Below are 24,498 nucleotides of genomic sequence, written 5' to 3'. Positions count from 1 at the left end.
ATATTGAGATCTGTGCATGCAGTTTATTTATGCCCTCAGGGGTAGGGAAGACTGCATCACAGGCTCTGATGAGCAGCCTTTGTTATATCTATTCAGGTTACAGGGTCTTTAAGGCTAAATACCCATGACGTAATGGTTACATTTCGTACTTGATAGGGAACCGATATCGGACCTCATCTGACCTTTTTATTTATTAAATTTTTTTTTGTTTTTTTTTTTGTTTTTTTTTTTCTATCAAGAAACAGTTGTACAGCATTTTTAATTGCAAGTTTTAAACTGAGAAAATTTATTGAGGACAAAAATGTCTGTCACTGTAATATTTTTTATTATTATTATTTATAGTAAATGTTAAAGTGGTTATAGCTAATGGAAAAATGAATCATGTAAAAGATACTTGTTGTCCAGTAACTTTTTTTTAAAGACACACATGTATTTGTTTTTTTTTTTCTGGGGAGTGTTTTTGATATCATTCTATGATTAAATGAAGTGGTCCGTTTGCATCCCTAACTTACAGCTCGTATGTTACGTCTGTGGGAAAAGTATGCCACTGGCTTCTTGGCCTGTTTGTCATCAGAGGAAGAAACTGGTTGGTGACTGGGTGGGAAAATAACTGAATGCAAGACTACCTGTATGAGTGCTTCCACAAGTGCATATGTGAGACCTGCATAAAGAATGGAAGTGCATGACTGTTAAGATCCATAGACTCCCTTCATTGGCTACAGCCACTTTAATGGAAGCAGTGTATACTTTGCTCATATTGAGCAAGGATTTTGTGTTTTTGTACTTTTACTGTTGTTTTAAAACTGTTTTTTCCAATCAGTATGATTTTTTTTTCTAATCTTGTCATTTCAACCTGGTGTAATATAAATATTACTTTTTCTTTTTTAAATGACTCGTATTTTTAAATGCCATCCCGTAATTACGATCTTAAATAATTGTGAGATGTACTAGATTTGCTCTTAAGCAGATCACTATGTGTTTATTCCACTATTTATGGCTTATGTTAACAGTTTTGCCCATTGTGAGTTGCAGGATTTTAATTTTCAATAGTCTTAGTCAAATTTAGTTTTTATTTGTAAACTTTTTTTAATTGTATTTTTTGTGGACAGTGCCTGAATTCACAATGGATGTTATTTTAGTTAAACAGTTATTTGAAAGAAGATGATTAACCTCTACCCTTGTAATATTGGGCTTTAAAAAACATTTGCTTAAAGCCAACAGTGACAAACTTTGGTGTATTTCAGTTTATAATCTGTTGCTTGGCATTATGAATGGCAAAAATATGTAAATGCACAGAAGTACTTTTCATTTTTAACATTTTATTCAAATTTTCAAAAAACAGCACAAAATAGATACAGACTGGAAATATTAAGACACATTTGCAACAGTGAGTATTCTTATTTATATCCCACAAACCAGTAATACACTGAAAAGACAAACTTGGAGTAATTACTTCTTTTTTACAATTTTGTCAAAGTACAACACAAAAGTTACAGGCATCACACCAATTCATAGAACAAATATGAACCACTTATTTCATATACATTATGGTTTCTGTGATGTACAGGATTTTCTTTAGTTTTTTTGGGGAAACAATAAGGGCCTTTTACTTTTAAAACTGGGATCATGAGGCACTGTATGAAATGCGAGTGTGATATAATCAAAAATAGTACAAAAGGAGGATTTTACAGTTAGTTGCATCAATTGCATGACGACTACAACCTTAATTATTGAATAAGACCATTATCGAAGCAATTACTGAATTAGACTTTCCTAGAACTTTGCACAAGGCATTGCTACAATAGTCACCACAACTTGCCCTGTGATGCATCTTCCTTAGTCAAACAATAGCTAAGGTGCAATGGAATATACAGGACCAGTGTTTTTTCCTTTGGCAACATACAGTCAATCTACATATATGTGTTTAAATTTAAGGGCTTATATAATGTTATCAACATTTTTTTTAAACTGTTGCTAATGCTGTGTTATGTTTGAGTGTCTTTTTATATTTGTAGTTTTAATTGTTTGAATTGCCCCATAAAATAAACAATATGGAACTAAATTGAATTTTCCTCTTGGCATATGTTGAAAACTAAACAAATGTTTAGCCATAATCAGACACCCCATAATCAGTGTGCCTCCTTGATCGTACTGAGAAAGCACACGTAAGTGAGCACCGACACTTTCTTCTGGCCGTTGGACAGTGTTTATTATTTTTTTATTTTTTTATATAGCGCCTTTCATAGTGGACCACCATCACAAACACTTTACAAGATACGAGACTAGGGTTTGTGAACTATGCATCAGCTGCAGAGTCACTTACAATAATGTCTCACCCGAAAGATGGAGCACAAGGAGGTTAAGTGACTTGCTCAGGGTCACACAACTCCTTAATTAGGAGATAGCTACTGTAGTGTTCATCAGTTTGAAGGCAATATAGCCTTTAGTGACACAACAACATATTTGTTTTTTTCATACAGAACCAGTGCGCTACCATCTCCCTCATTATGAAATGGTGTCCGAATGAAGGGCCTCAGGGGAATACTGGCCCAAGTCATGTTTTACTTAAAAGATGAAATAATGGTTAGGTGCTTGCAGTAATTGTCACATTTCTGGTTAAAGTTTAGGACAACAATAAACATGTCTTGCACACTTTAAGCACAGTAAGGTGCTTTTTGGTTATGTTAATATATAACTGTACTGGTGCTGGGTACAACACAGTAACAGTTATATTTAAGCATCAAAACCGATAATGAACATTACGAATATTACAGCCCTGATTGATATTACAAGGAGAATTTCGCCTCTTCGCTGTGTACATTAGTTTGTTAAATGGTTTTGCACAATACACTTTATTACCCAAGGACCATTTTTTTGCACAGAGGCCAGGTTAGGCATTTTATTTGAAAGGAACACCAGATTATTTTTAGTGTTACAGAATTTCAACAGTGCCTTGGAAGAACACTGTTGAGGCAGTGTGACGGGTCTGTAACCATGGAAGCAGCATAAAATGAAAAAAAGCCAATACCACATCAGGGATATTACAAAACTGCCAGGCTGCTTCATGGTTCAAAATTTTCTCATTATTCAGATTTGTATGCATAAAGGTAAGCCAGTATGTATGTCAGTTTAACAATGAAAAAATAAGAGAATACATTTAATGTATATCTTAGATAAAAATTGGATTCCATTGTATGTATATCTTGATTTATCTCAAGAATAATACAAAACTAGTCAGTAACTTTTGATTCATACTGTTCTCTGTACGTGAAAAATGTGCCACTATGGAAATCCAAATGGCCTGAGTCTAATCTAAGCTAACCTTGTAGTGATGAGTTAACTTTGTCTGTCTCAGCAAGGCTCACAGCAGCATCTGTTCAAATGATCCATACCATTGTAATTTTAAGTAACTCCTAATCTTTATCCATAGTCTTCTGTACGTACTGAACAATATTAAACCTTTCCTTCAGCACAATACAATTTAAACTCAGATATGCCTATTGTCCTACATTTAGGTCACGTGGAATTACAATTTTTCTATGTAGTTCTTGTGAGCGGCGCTAGATGGCAAACATATGTTCTGTTCCTCGACTCCTTTCTACACACGTAGAGATTTTGCTACTCAGTTGGACAAGCACTGTAGAAACGATATTCATGAAGGTGCCACAGCGAAATGCATCTTCACAAGTCAATCATCCGAGAAAGTGAGTAAAGTAGAACCTACATATGAACACGTACTTATAAATTAGCTAAGTATAAATAGTATTAGTGTTGTTAGAAATAATGAACTGATCCAGCAGAACTCCCTTAAAATATGGTGTCCCACATATAATAATAATATCTTTATATAGCGCCTTTCATAGTGGACCACCATCACAAAGCACTTTACAGAGGTAGGCTGTGAACTGTGCATTATGTGCAGAGTCACTAAATTTAACATCTCATCTGCAGGATGGAGCACAAGGAGGTTAAGTGTCTTGCTTAGGGTCACACAGTGAGTCAGTCAGTGGCAGAGGTGGGATATGAATCATTGACCTTCTGGTTACAAGCCCTGGACTTTAACCACTGGACCACACTGCCTCCTATATAGGAAAAAAGGTATATCTCTGTACAGTTTTGCGAATGATGTTGGTGTGTTAGCGCACAACAACATTTCTACATGGCCAGCTGTCTTAGCTTCTAAGTGGAGATATACTGCTTCCACATAGGCACATATACTAGGAATCTAGTGCTGATACGCATAACAATCTTTTGTCTGGTGCACTAACTAGGGATCTCTTTGAAGGCATCATATGAAATCTTCAGCTTGAACTTGGATCAATCAGATCATATTTCTGAAGTACGCTGAACAGACGATTTCAAGAGCACGCCCCACATGTATACGGGGCAATGGAAGGCATTGTTGTAAGCAGTTTATAAGGGGCAAGCCTATAAGTTACAGGTATAAGCTCTGGAGTGTGGAACGAGCCCTACCAGGGTGCAAAGACCATCATGGATCCAGGTCATAGGGTTTTGGGTAAGGAGGTAGTGTGTTGTTGCAATACACAGATGTGCTAGCTAGCCTTAGTAAATACCCATACTACATTCCCTTTAATAACTTCTTCACATCCATTCCAATGAAAAATATCTAACCAGGCAACAGGTACGATCAGGGAAACCCATGCGGAAGTTAAGTTGTGGGACAGTGGAATTTTTTGTGGATTCAAAAGGAAAGAATTGTTGTTGCTAAATGGAATGATAACATCACAGTTACTGTAGCATCCAGTACCTCTCTGGTCCCTCCAATTCAGACAGGCAAACGATCTTGTCACAAGAACAAGAAACCTAGTAATGTCAGCCAGCCTCATATCAGAGACTACAACAAGCATATGGGTGGCATTCATCAAAGCCATCAAAACATATGATCATACGTCGATTAGAGGTAAAAAGTGGCACTTCCCACTAATCACACACTGCCCTGATCTTGCTGTGCAAAATGCTTGTCAGGTACATAGACTGCAGGGGGGCAAATTAGACCACCTTTCATTCAGGCAAAGTGTCGTAACTGCTTTACTTGAGGGCGACCATCAGCCTCAGAGGACATCGACTCTGGGTATGACCAGATAGATAATTTGGTGATACCACAAAGTTGCGCCCCTGGTTGCTGTGTAGTTCCTCGGGCACCCCAAAAAGGCTGAACATGCCACCCAGGAGTACTACCGCACAGGTGGTTGTGCCTCTGGCCACTTACCCTGACGACAAGGATGAACAGGTTGCTCCTCTCTGACCAAGGGAAGAGGCTGAGGATGTCCACGCCTATGCGCTCCAGGGGCAGTTCAGCGGGTCTTTCTGGGTGCTGCAGTGGTCGCAGCGGCAGACGAAGGTCTCCACATCGTGGCAGCACTGTCCCCAGTTGAACCGTTTTCTGAGCTGGGACAATGCATCTGCATTGCTATGCAAGTGGCCAGCTCGGTGCTTTATGGAGTAGTCGTACACCTGCAGGGCCTCAATCCAGCTGGCCACTTATCCTTCAGGCTCGTGGATATTGAGTGGCCACTGCAGGGATTTATGGGCCAGCACCGCCGTGATCCCAGCATTGCTTGTGTCTGTATGCAGAATTAAAGTATTCTGGGGCCCTGACCGGTCTTCAGGCATGCCTCAGGAGCCAACTTGACCTGTCAGTAGGCACTTCGAGGGTCGAGGGAGCTGAACCAATGAGAGGACGGAATACAGTCCAGCACCTCGTCGATCCTGGGAAGGGGGTATGAGTGACTTTACAGGTCACTGCATTGAGCTTCCTGTAAATCACACAGAATCGCAGTGAACCATCCTTCTTCTGTACCAGCACAGCAGGTGCAGTCCATGGACTGGCTGATGGCTTGATAACTTCTGTGACGGCCATTTTCTGTATGAGAACCTCTACCGCCTCACGTTTAGCAAGAGGAGGCGACACAGCTGCTCCCGCATCTGGACTGCACTGCCAGTGTCAATGTGGTGTTGTACAAGGCTGGTGAGGCTACAGTCCTCCACGCTGGCTGTAAAAATGTTTCAGGAGCTCCCTCAGCTGGTCCTGTTGGGCCCGAAAGAGACCTCCCAGCTCCGTTGCCAGGACAGTGGGGACTTTACGCTGTCCCTCACCAGCGCATACCCACTTCATGGCCCGGTCTCAACAACTCTCCTCAAGAACGGCCTCGACCTGTTCAGCATGGGCCACGGCCTGCTATAGGGAGGTTTGGGTGGCATGCCAGACCTGGTATCAGCAAGAGGTGTTTATCAGCATAAACACCTCTTCTTCCAAGTCCTCCTGCACTGTTGGCAGGTACACTAGAGTAAGTCTATTTGTGGTCAAGCATGTACTTGTTGGGATGTTTTAAGAAAAGTGTGGTTTACTGTTTAGAAGCATTTCAAGACAAATGTTCCCTGGCAAAAAATGTAATGATTTTTTTCTTTAGATATATGTGTTGCTAACCTAGTTTGCCATTTACCATATTTACAAATGTTTTAGATTTAAATGCTATATAACAGGCAGAAGCTATTTTTATATTTGAGAAACTCCAAGTACTGCTTATTATAGTTGTAGTCTTAGTATGTTACTTACACTTACTAGCAAATGTGTTTCAAACTGCAATGAAAGGAACATTTCCTTAAAGTATGTTATACATTTGTTGAGGTGAGGTGATGTCACATGAAACCTTTTGTGTATCTTGAAAATTTTAGTGAACCCATCAAGCTACAGGGCTAGATCTGCCCCTGTTAATCACTGATTGATTGATTGTGTTCACTGTTAAATAAAACCTAAATCACGCAAGTTAAATTCTACTTTTTTGTGTGACGGGAGGGGGCAAGTAGATTTTTAAGAAGGACAAGTAGATTTTTCTAGCATTTTCTCCCTTGGACAAAGAGTTATATAATGTATTTCTATTTTTAAATATAGCTCACTGTAGCGTCTCACACTATATTACCGTGTCATGGTGCAGGGTACAGAATTGAAGGTTTGTTATCTTGTCTGCCTGGGGTAGTGTATGTACGACTCTGTCTTGCTGCACAGTGTCTGTCCTGGCTATACTAAGAAGCAGTGCATAAACCAGCTCTAAACTGTATGCCTAGATCCTGCTTTTTGGTCGCAAATTGAACCATTTCAAATGGCTCTGGTTCTGTACGAGAGAAAGAGTTACCTATTTATACCAGCTTTAACCCACAGATCTTTGGCAGTAACTCCTGCCCCAAGATAAAGAAGCCATGCAAATGCAATGTGTCGCTGAATACCTGCAGGCTCTCCGCACTTACTTAAATGGTGAAACAAAAAAATAATAACAAAAAACAAGACCACACGCTGACATGCTCTTGACTTCCTTTGAGTGTTTTTCAATACTTAACCTGTATAAAATGTACATTCTACAATGTTCATAACACTTGTCTGTATAGCATAAGCTTAGCAGTACAAGGTCTGATGGCATACCTATTTTACATTCAGTATTCTGATACTGTATTGAGTTTTCTGAACTCAACACAGTGTCAGAATGCTGAATGTGAAACAGTCACCAGTAAAGGTGTGTTAAGAAAGAATCTGTAGTGATGTAATGCCTCATAGCCTTCACCTCATCTTGTTCATCCTATTTGTAATGCACGACTAGGATGAGTGAAATTGAATACTAGCTGATGAATTATGTATGAGCTGTTAAAAATGTTCTTATAAAAATTGATATGCACTATAAATGAAATGGTGTTTCTTACTTCACTGCAGCTAACAAATTGGTCAAAATGCTTCAAGGAATGATGATATTAAAAAAAGCCTATAATTTAAAAAAAAAAATTTAAACTTCACTTAAACAGAAAGTTAATCTACAAAATAAAACTATATTTTATAAGTTTCTTAAGCACAAGCTATACAATCTTATGGAGCGCTTATTTATTTTAGGGCATTATACAATGCCTATGATGCAGACATGTTTGACAAAGTTTGACACATTGCAACAGTTATTGACCTGGCCTAACTTTTATCATGGTGTGGAGCTACCCCTCCACCCACCCACCCACCTCCTCTTCCTGAAACAGACTTCCACCAGACAGGTAAGGTGTAATTATACAACTAGATATTCCTGCTGTGATGCATGACAAATCCTTTAGAAAATATCCACCCTGTGTAAATAATAAACAATTAGCCTCAGGAGCAGAACCTAAAAATAATAACCTCAAATCATTATCTACTGTACTTAAGTTTCTTTCATCAGCATTTGTTTAACGGGAGTCACTATATCCTGAGGATTTTATGCAGTTTTCACCCATGATGGACCTCATTGTTGGACAGGAATCAAGCATTCAGCTGCAAACACTGCTTTAAAATAACATTTTGTTTTAAATGAAAGCATCTGTGGCTGTTAGCCAAGTGTGTTTGTAAAACAAATATCATGCAAAGGCTTTTGTACACACATGTTTTTTTACCACTGGTTACACCGTGTAGTGATGCCTTGAAAACGTGTCTCAATGATATGTACACTGGCAGACATTATACCCATTAAAGGCGGCCCTTTCATCCTCCCAGTGGAGCGGGCCGGGGGGGCTCCTGTGAATCCTGGGACCTCATCAGTGTCAGTCTGTTGGGTCTTGACACTGTGTGCAATGTGACATGTCTTCACAGTAATTCTCCACCTGAATGGTCGTGCTGTAGAAGCCAAACTTACTCTGCAGGAGCTCTGTGGCTTCCTTAAGCACTGTTTGTGTATCGGCATCCTCCTCTGTGAAAAACAGCACATGTGTTACAGTACTGGACGACCTAAACACAGCAATGGCTGGGGATTGTACTGAGTGCTGTGCTTCCAACTTGAGTTAACAGATTGCCACACAGTAGCGTCCACTAAGTATTCTTTTAGGGCAAATTGATTAATGAAACACTCAGCTACATATATTGTTCATTAAAAACAAACCAACTATAATTTAATTAAAGAAAAAAAGCTAGACTATTTAAATGTTTATTCCTACTGGTAGTTATTAGTAGTGGACTTCAATGACATTTTTTCAAGAACTGGTAGTAACTGTACACGGACACATTTATATTAATTAAAAAGAGCTGTAAATAGTTTAAACTAGTCTTAATACATTATTGACCTTATTGGTTAACACCCCCACTCTATCATACAGTCTGTACAGAGTGTATGGAGATTCTTCTTGATTTGTACTCACCAATGGCGATATGGACTGAGAGCATTGTGTGACTGAGCGTCAAGGCCCACAGGTGCAGGCTGTGCATTGCCTTCACACCTTTTAGAGACAGCAGCACCTCCTTCACAGAATTAAACTGTATTGTCTTTGGCGCACCTGTAGGAAAGAGATTTTGTATTAGCTGTCAGTCAGTCACAGCCTGCATGATGAAAAGGCAGAGCTGCTCCATTGAAACATCTTCCTGTCAGTGCTAACTGCTGCAATATGATTTTTCCTAAAATCCTCTAGTTGTATGGTTTTGTTTTGGGTTTTTTTGTTGCTTTCTTTTGTGCAAATAGAGATTTTGACTCTGAACTTACTATTATAATAACATTGGTTCCAGGCAACACCATTGCACATAAAATAATTCCCCACTAAATCATAATAAATCCTCACTAAAATAATTCTACTCAAGGCACCTATGTGTGAAATTAACATAAGCAATGTTATTGCAATAGTATTGGGGGGGGGGGGGGGGGGGGGGGGGGGGGGGGGCGTTCATTTCACATTATTTTTGTATTAAGTTGGAAAGGGGCAGAGGGTGTGCAAAGCATGTTATATTCATTTTGGAAATGTAACTGAAATATCACAAAATATTGCCCCTTAGTTGAATTTGTAAAGAGACTTATATTGATTCCAGACTGTGGAGCTCAGTGCCGTAATATATCCATCTGTCTAATTCATCTGGTCTCTTTGAAGCCAAAAAAACTACTGGCGTCACCCAGCCAGTTGAGACTGTTGACGTCTGTGCAGCTACTGTAACTGAGAAGTTTCCATCAAGCATATTATGAAAATTGAAGTTTGTACTGTAATAAATAATAATATACCTTCCATTAGTATTCTGAAGACATCCCCTAAGATGGTGACAGTGGTTCCCAGGACAGAAACAGAGAAGAGGAAGGTACAGACTGGATCTGCTACTTTGTACTCAGGCTGTTAGTATGAAGAGAAGAAAGGCATCAGAAGAATTGTAACCTACACAATTACACAATTAAATGGTTATTTAGCACCAATGGGTACCATGGCACCTTGATATATGTTAAAACATTTTCTTTATATTTTAATTTTAGAATAAGCCAGGGTCAAACACATTCAGATCTGACAGCTATGTGATTTTAAAACATAGAACCAACAGCCACACCAGGATTCCTCTATGTTTTGTGGATGGCCATTATGTCAGTTACTGGAGTCTGAAAAAACCTAGTGGCTAGTTAAATTGCGCTTCAAACTGGGATCTCCTCCAGGCTCTTAAGCATGTATTCAGACAGTTAGATCAAACAGCATTTTTGTTCTGTCAGCAGAAATGTTAAGATGTAATTACTTACCCTACAATAAATAATAATCGCAGCAATCAGAACTCCAACACTCTGAAGTAGATCTCCAATGACATGGACGAAGGCAGCTCTCACGCTGGTGTTGTCATGGTGACCAAAGTGTGAGTGTCCATGCCCAAGACTGTGTGGGCTCTCGACGGCATCATCTAGTTTGTGATAACCAGGGCTATGGCTGTCACTGTGAAACGTGGTGGACTGGTGCAGAATGTAGGCCATTCTGAAAACACAAAATACAATAAGCCTCGCCGAGCTGATACTTCATAATATTCCTCAACATTAAGGTTTCAAAGGCTACCTCTGCATGACACCTTAGTCCTGGTTTCAAGTTTGTTGTTTGGCTCTTTCGCACCCACATGCACATTATATATCACAATTAACATACAATCAGGAATGTTAATACAGTACAATATGTAAGTGACAAATCTGTACGAGCATCATCTTATATCTTAAATCAAACTGTGCTCACCTACTGTTTTACATACGAAACACTGTGCTTGGGTGACAGATAACAAAACACCCCATAGAGCACTGAACACACACGGGCACTGCCATTCAATGCAGCGCTCAGGAATCACTGCTGCGCATGTGCTACAGGGGCACAGGGAAACTACCCAAGGTCTTTACTGCGCATGCTCGTGCCCATTTGCGGTGGTAACAGTAGGCAATGTAATTACTGTAATGATTTCTGTAATGATGTTACTAGTGGTCAGCGACAGAATAGCTAATTATTATTGAATTCCAACTAGTGGGGCAGTGCCCCTTGTACACCAGCCACACCTGTCAGTATGTTTGGATTGTGTAAACAATAAATAAACAAGAGCACATTAAAGTGTTAGGGTTAAAGTTCCTCAACTTACATAATATTAACTCCAACGGCACAGCCAGAAGTAATCACCATCACATGGCCCTCGATCTCATAGTCGTTGTTGACGATCCTGATGATGGCCAGGTACACCAGCACCGCTGTTACAATCCAGATAGACAACACCGACACAAGGGCTCCCAAAATCTCTAGGGTATAAAACATCCCTGCTGTTACATTGGCTGATCATGCCCAAAACAAGTCCCATTGCTGCAGCAGCATGACCTCTAAACAGGATGATTGTATGTAGTGAAATATTCTCTTCTACTATACTTCTGTGAAATGTTCCCTTTCTGAAGACTGCAATGAACCATGGCATGTAGTGGTTTGCAGAAGTATTCACCCCCTGTCAATAATGTCATATTTTGTTGAATTACAAATAACGTATGCACGGTTTTTCAAACAAACTTTTTTTTATTCAAAGCTGTAGTGGTTAAACTGAACACTGTTATATGAGGAGGAGGTTATGCCAGCAGAACTTGCAAAGAAAATGTACAAAATGAAATTTACTGGTTGCATATGTATTCAGCCCTTTAAGTCAGTACTTGATAGAAACACCTTCTGCGGCAATTACAGCTATGGTGACATTTTTGCCTATTCTTATATATACTGGGTAGTGTCTGGGTGGTATGATGCATCTTCCACTTCTTAATGATGGACTTCACTGTGCTGAGAGGGACAATTAGCGCCTTTGAAATGTTCTTATACCCTTCTCCTGCTCTTTTGAAAGCTCCTTGGTCTTTATGGTTGCTTTGTTGGATCACTATGTGAGTTACAGCTTGAAAGTCTTTATATACCTGAGGGCAATTATTTACACGTTAAACCACTTTGAGTACACACAGGCTAAACCATTTCACTAATTTTGTGACCTTTCAAACAAATCATTTGCACCTGAGCTGATTTAGGGCTGCAGTAGTAAAGGGGTGGAATACTTATGCAACTGAGACTAATCTGTTTTTCTCTCTCTCTCTCTCTCTCTCTCTCTCTCTCTCTCTCTCTCTCTCTCTATATATATATATATATATGACATTAAAATATAAATGGCTACAGTACAAAACTCTCAGTATATATATGTATAGGTGCTGGTTCACAGATGTATCTTAAAGATGTTGGTTCTTCTATCATAGTCTCAAACCTATATTCATTACAATAGGATATCTAGTATTTCTAAGCTTTTAACAATTGGTAATAATCATTACTTTTTGGACACTAGATAACACTCATAAGGTAAGCTGGGATCCATTCGGACCCCACGGTGCTTTAGTATCAGTTATTATGTGGATCTAGTGACTTGATTTTTGTTTCCTTTTAGGTAGTTGTCAGGCACCCATCCTGTTACACTTTGCAAAGGATAATTATAGCCCATGTAGTCTGGTTCAATTTCCCAAACTGTTTTAGGTTTGGGGTCCGTATGGACCCCAGGCATAATATATCAGCGGGCCCGACCTTCTTCATGAATATCTCTGGCACCGTAATAGCTTCCTGGTTCAAGGACTGTTTAAAAACTGTTAAAAAGGACTGTTTGTGCTTTTTACTGATGTCAGGCATGCATACTTTCTACCACCCCCACATTCAAAACTCCATTGCTGGGATGCGCAGCAAATCGGTAGATGTGTTCAAGTGCTTTCCAGTGATATTCCACGTGCCCATGACATGTTCCTAGAATAAACAACAGCATCCAGAATACAGTGGTGCCTTCAATTGCTAGGAGACAGCTCTGTGCATTTGGTGTCTTATCCATTTTGCATAGCATAAACAACAAATTATACCAAGTGATGGCTAGAAGTAAAGGAAAAGCTAAATAAAGTGTTCATATACACATTTTCACATACATTCGTTTACTCAATTTGTTAGTTATATGTTGTTTTATTACTGGGGTCTAGTTGGACCCCAGGTTACCAGGAAAGTCAGTTTTCTGACATGTCCTTATGAGGGTTAAAAGATCTCTGTAACCAGCAATGGGGTTTTTGGACTTATTGCTTGGCCCTACCTGATCTCTGCCAACCAAAGTTCATGGTCTTGGTGGGAGGTCTTGATGAAATCCACAGGGAGAATAAGCTGACCATCATACTCCCAAAGTCTGTGAGTAAATGAGCCGCATCAGTCATGATCGCCAAGCTATGAGCTAAGTAGCCACCTACAACAACAAGAAAAAAAAAAGTAAATCAATTTCAACCATTAAAAATATGAACTTTGAGTTTTCCATACACACCCTCACAACCATGAAAAACTACATTCCTTAAAAGCAACCGTAGTCTCTAACGATTAATTTTATTTGAATTTATCGTTTTTAACATTCACTCGACAACTAAAATTACTTAAAATATATTTCCGCTGAAGAAAGTTCTCTATAATAAGCTGAACAAAGCAACTCAGAGAGGACATCTAGAAATTGGAAATTGGATTTGAAAATGTGAAGTATTGGCTTGGTTCCTGCTTCCAGCTGTGAAGGTAATCAAAGCTGTCAGGGTTGTAATGTAATGCATTGTAACTTGAGCTACTGCAACATATAAACTCAAATCTCAAAAATACATCAGTATTTTTAATACAAGATCTGAAGAAATATTGGACTTATTTTAAATGTAGTTAGGGTGCAGGGTGGAGAAGGGTAAAATGGCAGTAAAAGGAAAGACCATCATGACAGAGATGTGGGAAGTATCCACAAGATGTTTGTATCCACCTATAATAATTCAACCGTGTGGCCAAGTTAGTAATACCCTTCAACTCTGGTAATGTATGTAGAATATAGTAATTAAAAAAACTGACAGCGAATACAATAATGTATTCCAAAAAATCTGTCATCTGTCCATCCGTCACACTATATTGGGTGAACTTATTCATTTTCTTACACAAAGCAGTCTAAAAGCATAACATCATCACTTTACAATGTATCCACCTAATGCACATGCAAAAAAAATGTACAAGAGGGAGCAGTCAGAAGTTATTCAATGTACAATGGGTTCTACAGTATACCTTATTGTAAACAGCCAATACTCAAATAGGCTACTTCCCGCAATGAAAAGCCAGTTGAAGCTAGTTAAGGGCCATTTAATTGTTGTTTCCAAAATATAAAACCAAAAGAACATTCATTCATATCATATTATTGTCATCAACAGCTTTCGTTCTTGACAATGATTGCAATGTCGGTAATATAATAACAGATGTAACAAATAGTTGCCTAATGTATTGTTATAATCATATTTGAAACAATGTAAAAAAAAAAGTCATTAATGGTTCGGAAGTCAAAGTAAAACTCATAATTCTTTACTCCCCTGTTTAAAACATGCACACAGATGCACTGTGAGTAAAAATAAATTATTTTTTAAAAAAAGCATTTCTACCATTTCTGCACCAGTTAATGATGTAAGTGATTTATGCTGGGCCGTTTTAGGCGGCTTTGGGCCGTCTCAGGTCTCCTAAAAACGACCAACTAAAGACGTGGCTCAGCTGCGCGTCAGCTTGGGTCCGTCCGCAAGGCGGTGTAAACTCACCCAATTTAGGACGGTCCACGCACGACAGAGCGCCTCTTGTTCCTCCCCCACGCTATCTATACAGGAAGAAGCTGCAGTGCCATTGCAGCGTCACAAAAAGAGAAGAACGACTTGAGACACAAGGGTCCCGAATATTTTAATTTATCAACTGTTTATATTAGAGAGTATTTGTAAATGTCTAGGTTTTATTATTAAATTGTCGTCAAAAGTGTACATACTCCAAATATCCATACACTGGGCTATGTAAACTTTTTTTTTTTGCTTTGTTAAACAGGTGCAGACGCTGGTGGACGTCAAAGAAACGAAAAGTGTAACATTTGAGTATATCGATGAGAATTATTATATATATATATATATATATATATATAGTAATTTTATACAAAAACGATCCTGGATTGTATTTTTCCCAGTTATTTTATTGTAAACCACTTGTTACTGGTTTAGTTTCAAACACGCCTTTAACGCACCATATTTTTGTTGTTTGTTTTTATTGTTATTTCAAATACATATTTCGATTGTACCAATGATTAGCTTAAAAACGCAGAATAGTTTTTTTTTTTTTTTTTTTTTTTTTTTTTTTTCAAATGTTTTTTTGTTTGTTTGTTTGTTTCTGACAACCGCGGCGTGCGTGAACTGGGGAGAGCAGAAAGCAGAGCTGTCATAGCGTTGTGGGGCGAAACTCAAATCCAGAGTGCACTAAGCGAAAACACAAAACAAATACATATACCGAGAAATAGCTGCAGGTCTGGTGAAAGATCTGTGCAACCCCCTCTCTGCACTTTTTTGATTATAGTTGATCTGTTACACAATTGCGTTTTATATATTATGTTCTAAATTTTAAATACATGTTTTAATAATTTGCGGTCCCAGTCTTTTTTTTTTTTTTTTTAAAGCAACGAAATGTTTTGAATTACAAAAACAATTTAGATAGTGTACTTACATAACACATTATTATTATTATTATTATTATTATTATTATTATTATTATTATTATTATTATTATTATGTATTAATTTGCAGTAGTAGTATTTGTAACAAGGCTAATTTGAAAAAATACAATTTGTTAACTCTACACAGTAAATGTTTTATCTCCGGGATTCCTGTGGCAGCTTATTTTAACTAAAAATAAAGGAAAAGACGGTGTGTCAGTAGAAGAGAGGCACAGCTTGAGAGAATCATCTCCGCTTCTCCACTGAGCGTCTCTTTCGAATGCTGCGTTTACTCTGCCTCCTCGGACCTATGCCGACTCAGGTACACAGATTGTGTAACCTGAGACGGCCCAAAGCCGTCCTAAAAACAGCCAGTGTAAACGCACCAGTAGCTGACACACCGACAGGGATTTCTGAGTTAAATTGACATGAAACCTTAAATAAATGCAATTCTTACAAACATTTGCCGTTGTATACTTTTGATTGTCCACATTTTTTTAAATTTTATTTTACAGAAGATACATACCTGTATGTTATAATTTCATATTTACATTAAATTAATATGCCCTTCTGTTGCATTTGACTATAACCTTTAATTTACTATATGCTTATAATGCAATTATGAGGACCCTCTGTACCTACCTGAACCGTCGATCCCTCACACTGCAAGCAAGAGTTTTAAACACTATGCAAAAGAGTCAGCTCATTTGCATCTATGTTTACAGAGCTCCTACCATTATCTCATCTCACAGACGGGACAATCTGTAACAGCAGTGCATCACCCGACACAACCTAGTACATTTACAAGCTTTAAAAATAATCAAGTGCTGACAATATATATTACTGGAGCAATATCTTGAAAACAAACTTCGTTTTCTATTCCTAAATTCAGTGCTGTTCTGCGTGGCCATGGTGGCTCTAAACCCAATTACCTTGTTAATGATACTGTAGGTCTTTCTAACCCCTGTGCATTCCCAGTGTAATCACCCCCAAAGGGAAAAGCAATGCTCTTACCGATAACCTCTCCGATCATGAATATCAAACACACTACAGAAGCAATGTAGAGTTTCTTCCTTGCCAACTCTGTCTCTCTGCTTTCAACCATCTTGGTCGCTTTGCCATGGCAATGCTGTCTGACATGTTGCTCCAGCTCGATTGCCGTGCCTGAGTTGACATTCTCAAATGGGGAGTTTGGATAGACCTCCTTGGATCCTGTGACTGGGCTGAAAAATTAAAATGTGCATTTCATGAACTGGTCTTTCCATTGTATGATTGTATTATCAACAGGTTCCATCCACTGTATAGGAACAAATGACATTAATCAGGTGCTATGTACTTTATGTGTACTGTTTCAAAAGTATTTTAAACCTTATTTTGGCAAATAAATCGGAAAGTTGCGTTTCCCCAATTTTTTATAAGATCTTAAAAGAAAAAGACAATCTAAAGTTTGATATTACCTATATACTGTATTCTTTCTTCTCACAAATCAATCAAATACAAATCAGTCCAAATATTTCACAATACTCTAATAAAGTTTAGTAGTGACACTTTTACCACGCTTGTTTTATAGTCCGTTAAGATTAGGGTGGAATGTAAAAATAATTTAACTAATAAGGATTCAACATGTATTCAATACAAAAAAATCATGTTTAAGGTTATATGTGTTTATGTTCTATAACCACCAACCAACAAATCTCTTTGATTCTCTAAGTGCCCACACATTTAATTGTTTGTCAATGCTTAAAAACTGTTTTGGAGGCCAACCGTCTGCGAACTTCATCTAGCTTCTAGAGATGTCCCCAGGATAGAGCGATATAGATGTCATATCAACCAAAGCATCTTTAATCTGATTCTGCTTTTCTCTCAAAATTCTACCCTCCCTAGCCAGTGGGACTGTAAAGGTCAATGCCTTGCTCTTGTGTGCCCCCAGCCAAATTCTACAACTCAGTGCAGCTGGGATTCAGAGCAGGAAGCCTCCAGTTGCATTACTCACCCCTCAGTTTAAGTGACAGTGTCTTTAATAGGTGGGGTTGTGTTTTTCTTAGTTACTGTAGTGATAGAAGGGACTTTAAAACACCACCCGGTGTATGTTTTAATTCCTTATGCTTTGCAGATCTTGGTTTGAAGCAATAAGTAAAATAAATCCTTGCCTAAGTGTGTGATTGAGTTGTAACTGTTGTACAAAGTTATAACTCCTGCTGCCTTTAATAAGGAGGACTGTCATCTTCGGCACCTTAGAAGTCATTAAAATAAATAATTCTAGAGATATACTGACAACCAATAAATACATACCAACAAATACACATACATTAACAACCAACAAATACATAACAACAAATATAAATACATTGACAGCCAACATCTTTGACACTTTTCTCAACAGATCAGTTTTATGGCTCAGTATCTGGAGCCTGAAGACAGTTAGTTGATCCAGCTGTGCTTTATTGGATCTATCTCATTGATTCTAATTTGTTGGTTGTCAATGTATCTCTAGAGTTATTTCTTTTAATGACTTGAAACTTGGAATGAATAACAGCCACAGATGAAGAACTTGGTTTTGAACTTCTATCCACTCTGGCTATGTGGAAACTGAAAAGTTTTTCTGAACATCATCACGTTCACTTTTCCAAAATTATGTAAAAATAAATAAATCATAAATGTTCATCAAGTTTCATTACGTGTTGGTAGTGCACGAGAAAAAAAAAAAAAAAAATATATATATATATATATATATATATATATATATATATATATATATATTTTTTTTTTTTCTATGAACAATGGCAACTACTAATTACATTTAAGTTTTCTGGACATGTCTGTTCTTTAAACGTATTGCTTACAGCCAACTTTAAATTGCTGAGCAAACTACAGCAATCACAAAAATGTTGTAAAATGTAAAAATAAAAAAGTGTAAATTGGGGTCTGAGAAACTAGACATCACAATCATTTATTTTGTTAAGTTATATTAAAAAGGCATTGAGGACAAAACATATAGTAGGTTAATAAGCAAATACTAGAACTGCTCAGATCTATCAACAACCTGCTGATACCAAGAAACTCACATATAAAACGTTATAACAAGCTTATCTGGCAAGTTTATTCGTCTACTTTTTTCCACATTATTACACAGAGTACTGCCTAGTGAAGTATAGCTCTGTTATAGTGATGCTATAGATAAGCTAAAAAGAGCCTCTATAGTTTCACAACTACCCATTATTTTACATTTCATCCAAATCAAGCACTGAGTCTTTGCTCAAAAAGGTAAGTTTAGGAACCAGGCCTCCTCCACCAATAAAATAAGCATGTTTAAACAAAAAAGTTTTCATTTGTAATTACTTACAAATATCTTGTTTTAAGCATTGTATTGATTTCTTTGTTCGCAGTGTGTTAACATTCATTGCATACATCAGTGTACATCATAACAAACATGCTGATTCAGGATATGCAGGGATCGTCAGGTGTTTGCTTCGGTTGAGAAATGAGAACTGTCTACTAGCAAACAGTAGGTACTCAAGTGATAACAGGCAGTGCAAGCAATCACTGTAGAGACAAATTCTCAGTTTGAGTCAATGAATGGCAAAGGATCAGACCTTGCAGGTCAAGTGTTATAATATATATATAGGGATGCTCCAGTATAATGCATGGATGAAAGATTTAGGGTCCCATATACCATACAGATCATACAGTACATAAGGTAACAGAATATGTATCTGGTAATTGGTAAATATTTGCTTTAACATTTAAAAGCAACAATATAGCAAAGTAAATGGGAAGGAGATGGTATTCTAACAATGCAATGTCACTAATCGATCTCATTAACAGTTTGCATGGGAGATCGCATCCCAATAGACACATATATCACTATATGGCAATATCAAGTTAGGCAGGCTGGACAAGAAGAGGCTGTTTACCTTTTAATTGAATTCCCTCACCCTGTAGTGAGAATTTCTCACGCTTTTGTCAAGCAGTTCAATTTATAATGACAGGTTTCCCTTTGGCGTGATATTTTATAGTGATGCTAAGGAGGAGTTTGTGGTTCTGATAGATTAGTTTACCTAATTAAATATTATTGCGCGAGAGTGTAGAAAGAGTCAAGCATCACTAATTACACACCATGGTGTTATTAACAGTGACATAATAATAGTAAAATAATAATAATAATAATAATAATAATAATAATAATAATAATAATAATAATAATAATAATAATAAATGTAATTAATAATTAGAAAGGAGAAACTTTAGCTGTGTTAACGTGATCAATTCTAGTCAAAGACAACCCAGACTGACCCTCACTGAGGTTCAGAAGCTTGTCAACATGTTTCATCATTGGTCCAGGTTGGGTTTTAATACAGGGGTAATGCAAATAATGAACAATTGGGGTGTATTTATTGCTCATTTCAACCCCGATATCATGCTGCCCCTTTATAGTCTCCTCTACAAAACAAATGCGCCTTGGGTTTTATCGTTTACTGTTTAAATGCTTAAACTAGGGCTGTGGAATGTTTTTAGTGTCCAATCTGCCAAAGTCTAGATTTGACTTCATTAACAAAGTCAAGCTCAATGAAGCAACTCTACACTAAACGCAACCCCTGCCTATACAATTGGCGAGGGCTTGTTAGTTTAAATTCACAGTTTAGTTTAGTTTTTGCATTTATTTTAAACTAAATATTTTACAGCCATTAATTTGACAAACTATCCTACGTTTTCCAAATATTCCTTATTAAATATTAAATATTAGTCTATTTTTATTTTAACGAATACAATATCTAAACAACGTACTTTTTAAAATATTCAATATCGGGGTTATATACTTGTTGTACATTTATTATTATTATTATTATTATTATTATTATTATTATTATTATTATTATTATTATTATTGTTGTTGTTGTTGTTGTTATAGTAGTAGTAGTAGTAGTATAGAAGAAGAAGAATTTAATTATATGGTATGGCTATAGCCTATACTTACTGTGCATGTTTTTATTTATTTTTCTTTCTGACGGAAATAAATGGAAAGCAGACTATTGTGCTATTACGTTATTTTTATTCATTAAAAGAATACAAGACGCACAAGATTCAAGTCGTGAACAAAATAGTTCCTTTGTTTTATTTTCCATTGGACAAAATCTGCAGGTACCTGATTTCTACTTCATATTATACAAGGTGTAACAGACTGTGGGTATGCTTGGAGAAAGTAAAAATCGTTTTAAAATGCTCATTGGAACTGGAATGTGTTTTTCGTGTACAAAATGTAAAATAAGCACCTGCACCAGTAGGGCCTATGCTATAGGATATCATAAATTGTTTACCGTACACTTTTGTATTATCCATGCAAGAGTACAATGCATTTATCGTTAAACAAAAAACAGTATCATAATTCAGCAGTAATTATATTCTGCACAACCCCGTGCATATATGGATCTTTTTTTCACAATACCCGATATTTATTTCCCTTTTGGACATTCATTACTTTAAAAATAATTAAACTGCAGTTGATTTGGCTAGATATCACTTGCCTATTCGGTTATTTCAGTGTGATCCTCTAATCAGATCACAATGCTGAGAGATTACGGGTTTATTAAACACATCAGTGCATGTCTTTTGAGGATGTAACCTCCCCGGATCAATTAATCACATTCTGTCTAAAATGAATTGAGTCGTGTAAATAAATTTGTTCACTCACATAAAATATTTTATACAAAATATGACTGATAAGATACTATCAAGCACACTTAAAATGTTACAAGTTGTAACTATGATTACAAGAATTAATATAAAATGCACTTCACAAAATGCACATCTCATTTAAAAATATATTTAAGGTACAGCTAGGATGTGGTTTGTGCTTTCTACTGCACAAACATCAAAGGACATTTTGTTATAATACCGACACAACTGTAAAAAGTTTAAACATGAATTTAACGTCATATATGCCTTTCATTATGTTTATAAGAATCTAAAAAATTGGCAAAATACAACCGTAGAACATTAAAACGTGTAACGTCAACTAACACGTAAAATGTAAGTTATTTCTGAACCAATGTGTAAATTTAAAAAAAAAAAAAACGTACACCAACAGCAGTTCCAGTATCGGGGCCATCCAAATGATCTGGCACTGTAGTTTATTCAACACTGTTCAGCAATTCACACATTCCAATAGGATTCTTCATTTGAATGAAATCCAGTTTTCTTTTCAATTGTCATCTTTACATTGGGTAATTATTTTTTAGCATGCACAACATTTCAAAATGTTACATTTACTCGAGATTCACCAGTGAAAAGGTACAGAAATAATAGAGTTAACGTGATTATACCCATTTTCAACAATTGGACAAACATACGTTTCAGTGGAAACGCTTGATAATCCAATATTAATTTATTTTGATAGTCCAGGATACAATCAGTAGCGTATACTTCCAAAAATGTACATTGCCACTAAAACACACACACACACACACACACACACACACACACACACACACACACACACACACACACACACACACACACACACACACTAATAATAATAATAATAATAATAATAATAATAATAATAATAATAATAATCCCGTCCTCTACGATGTGTTGGACATGAATTAAATGATATGAAATGATCATATTGTATGGCTGCTTTTTAAATGCAAAAGTCACGGAATATTAACCCATCTCCATGTTACTATGGTTTTAAAACGTTAGCGGTAACACCAACTACTTGTAAAATAGTATGTTAATTTAGGTTAGGCTGAATCATTTACAAAAATTATATTTCAAAGTCCAAATGTATAATTTGATAAGGTTACTTGTTAAAGTAATTATTATTATAACTATCTGGGGGAAAAAAAACGAGAACACCATTAACAAACACTGTATTTTGGAAATAAATGTTATTTACCTTTTTAATTTTTGACTGTAAATTTTCGCTTTCTTCTCATTGATAAGATGAGACTTCTCCGAACCCACCAATGTATCCATGATTGTATTGCAGTGTTTGAAGAAAATAAAAGCTAATTCTGAAAATGATTAAGAAAGGAATACAATGCGTTTAAACAAATCTACACTGAAGTTCTATCCATTTAATCATTTTCATGATATCACATTAGGTGTTCCAGTTATAGATAGAAGGAAACGTATCTTGAAAATAAGTGACCGTCCCATCTAGTGCTGCACTCGGAACAAGTGATGAACTTGGCTCCAGTGACAGATCGTGAAGGTACTGGGAAAGACTGATCTTTTGTGGTTAAAGGCACCAGACCTGCGCTATGTTACAATGCGTATCGACATATATAAAAATAAAAATAATAATAATAAAAAAGATAGCCTACTGAAAGTCAAGTTTGTTGAAGTTGAAACGTTTCCTTTAAGATGATCACAGTGGTTCCAGGACGAGAATCGCTGCAAGCTGTAACAGCAGCCGGAGAGGCTGCACCAGACAGTTTGCTCCGGCGTGTATCTTTACTCTAGTATCCAGTACCGTGAGTATGGGAGGGGCAGTACACAATTACACACCCCCTTCACTCCCCAATAGGCGTGTCTCCACAGGCATTTTGTGAAATCGCCCATCGGCAATATTACCTGTAATTACACAGTATTACAAACTATTGTGATTAAACATGAGATGATGTTTATGCCACAGTACGCTTGTAGACATTTCATTCTTTACTCAAAAATATTCTGCATCAGTGGCATTGCAGAAGATGACTAGGTATGGAAGGCCATCCTATGGAAGGCCATCAGGGTCAAAACACGTTATTTGGTACACATTTCAAATATTTAGTACACGTATCGATTTGGACCAATCAGCATACATATAATAGTACGTGTTCCAAGTTAATGAACTACATATTTTCTACGTATGGGGCTGGTCATTTTACAATCTTAATTACAAGAGTAGCCAGTCACCTTTGGGATAACATCTTTTGAAATTAAGACACGAAATACGCTTAAAAAATCAAGAAAAAGGACAGTTGCAAATCATGGCAGCAAGAGATTTTCTTCTACAATGCGATATTGATTTGCTGAGTGCTGCCGACGTCTTATGACATGGTTCAGTTTGTATTAACAAGGTACACAATCGATGTTTTTCTAATTATATTTTATTTCAGTTTTACACAAAACTACTGACTAACCAGCTAATGGTATATTCAATGTAAGATCTTTAAAATTACATATTAGTTACAGTGGTGTTACCACTGAATTAAAGCGAATTCTAAGGCTCTGAAAACACCGGTGATGCTTGTCTCGAAAGGTCCGAGTCTATCTATCCTTCTTTCACTAGACTTCAATGTCCCTAACGCCACGAATTGGGCGGGAAATGACAGATGTAAGGCGACTTTTAATTGGGTAATTTATTAGACATACTATTTTCTTTAAATTCATTGATTCTCCTTTCATTTTTAGTGATCTGATTTGTCAGATTAGTACATACACTAAATATATGAAACTTGTACTGTGCGTTTTTGACCAGGGTGGCCTTCTATAGATTACTGACCTTCAACACAGGAAGTTGCTAGGTAGGCGCAAGCAGCCGTGTTAACGTTCAGTCGATAATGTACTGCAAGCACTGGTATCCCTCATTTTAACAATGTCACAATAATAACAATATTGTTTCATCCAAAAAGCGTTGCCTAGTTTACCCTCACAGACTCCTTTTTTTTACCAGGCATGTTGGTATCCCTCAATAGATTTAAATGGTCCAATCT

General features: G+C 37.0%; 1 protein-coding gene across 1 annotated transcript; it reads right to left on the bottom strand.

The window, feature by feature from the left end:
* Nucleotides 1–8,084: 8,084 nt before the first annotated feature.
* On the bottom strand, nucleotides 8,085–22,797 carry slc30a2 (solute carrier family 30 member 2). The gene is made up of 8 exons (XM_041249289.1): nucleotides 22,692–22,797; nucleotides 16,808–17,016; nucleotides 13,364–13,510; nucleotides 11,369–11,522; nucleotides 10,503–10,728; nucleotides 10,005–10,110; nucleotides 9,160–9,294; nucleotides 8,085–8,714 (listed from the first exon to the last, which is right to left on the bottom strand). Exons 1-8 carry the CDS (start codon nucleotides 22,769–22,771, stop codon nucleotides 8,569–8,571), a joined length of 1,203 nt encoding a protein of 400 aa, XP_041105223.1. The 5' UTR covers nucleotides 22,772–22,797; the 3' UTR covers nucleotides 8,085–8,568.
* Between the last annotated feature and the right edge of the window lie 1,701 nt (nucleotides 22,798–24,498).

Source organism: Polyodon spathula, chromosome 5 (assembly GCF_017654505.1).
Source record: "Polyodon spathula isolate WHYD16114869_AA chromosome 5, ASM1765450v1, whole genome shotgun sequence".
In the NCBI taxonomy this organism is placed as follows: Eukaryota; Metazoa; Chordata; class Actinopteri; order Acipenseriformes; family Polyodontidae; genus Polyodon; species Polyodon spathula.
The sequence above is the reverse complement of the archived record's forward strand: the minus strand, read 5'-3'. Positions and strand labels throughout refer to the sequence as shown.

Excerpts from the sequence above, each read along its gene's own strand:
- slc30a2 (XM_041249289.1), bottom strand. The coding sequence starts at position 22,771 with ATGGATACATTGGTGGGTTCGGAGAAGTCTCATCTTATCAATGAGAAG. Across the intron at positions 13,511-16,807 it reads CATGATCGGAGAGGTTATCG|GTGGCTACTTAGCTCATAGC; the intron begins GTAAGAGCATTG and ends TTGTTGTTGTAG. Across the intron at positions 11,523-13,363 it reads CTTTGGTTGGCAGAGATCAG|AGATTTTGGGAGCCCTTGTG; the intron begins GTAGGGCCAAGC and ends TTTATACCCTAG.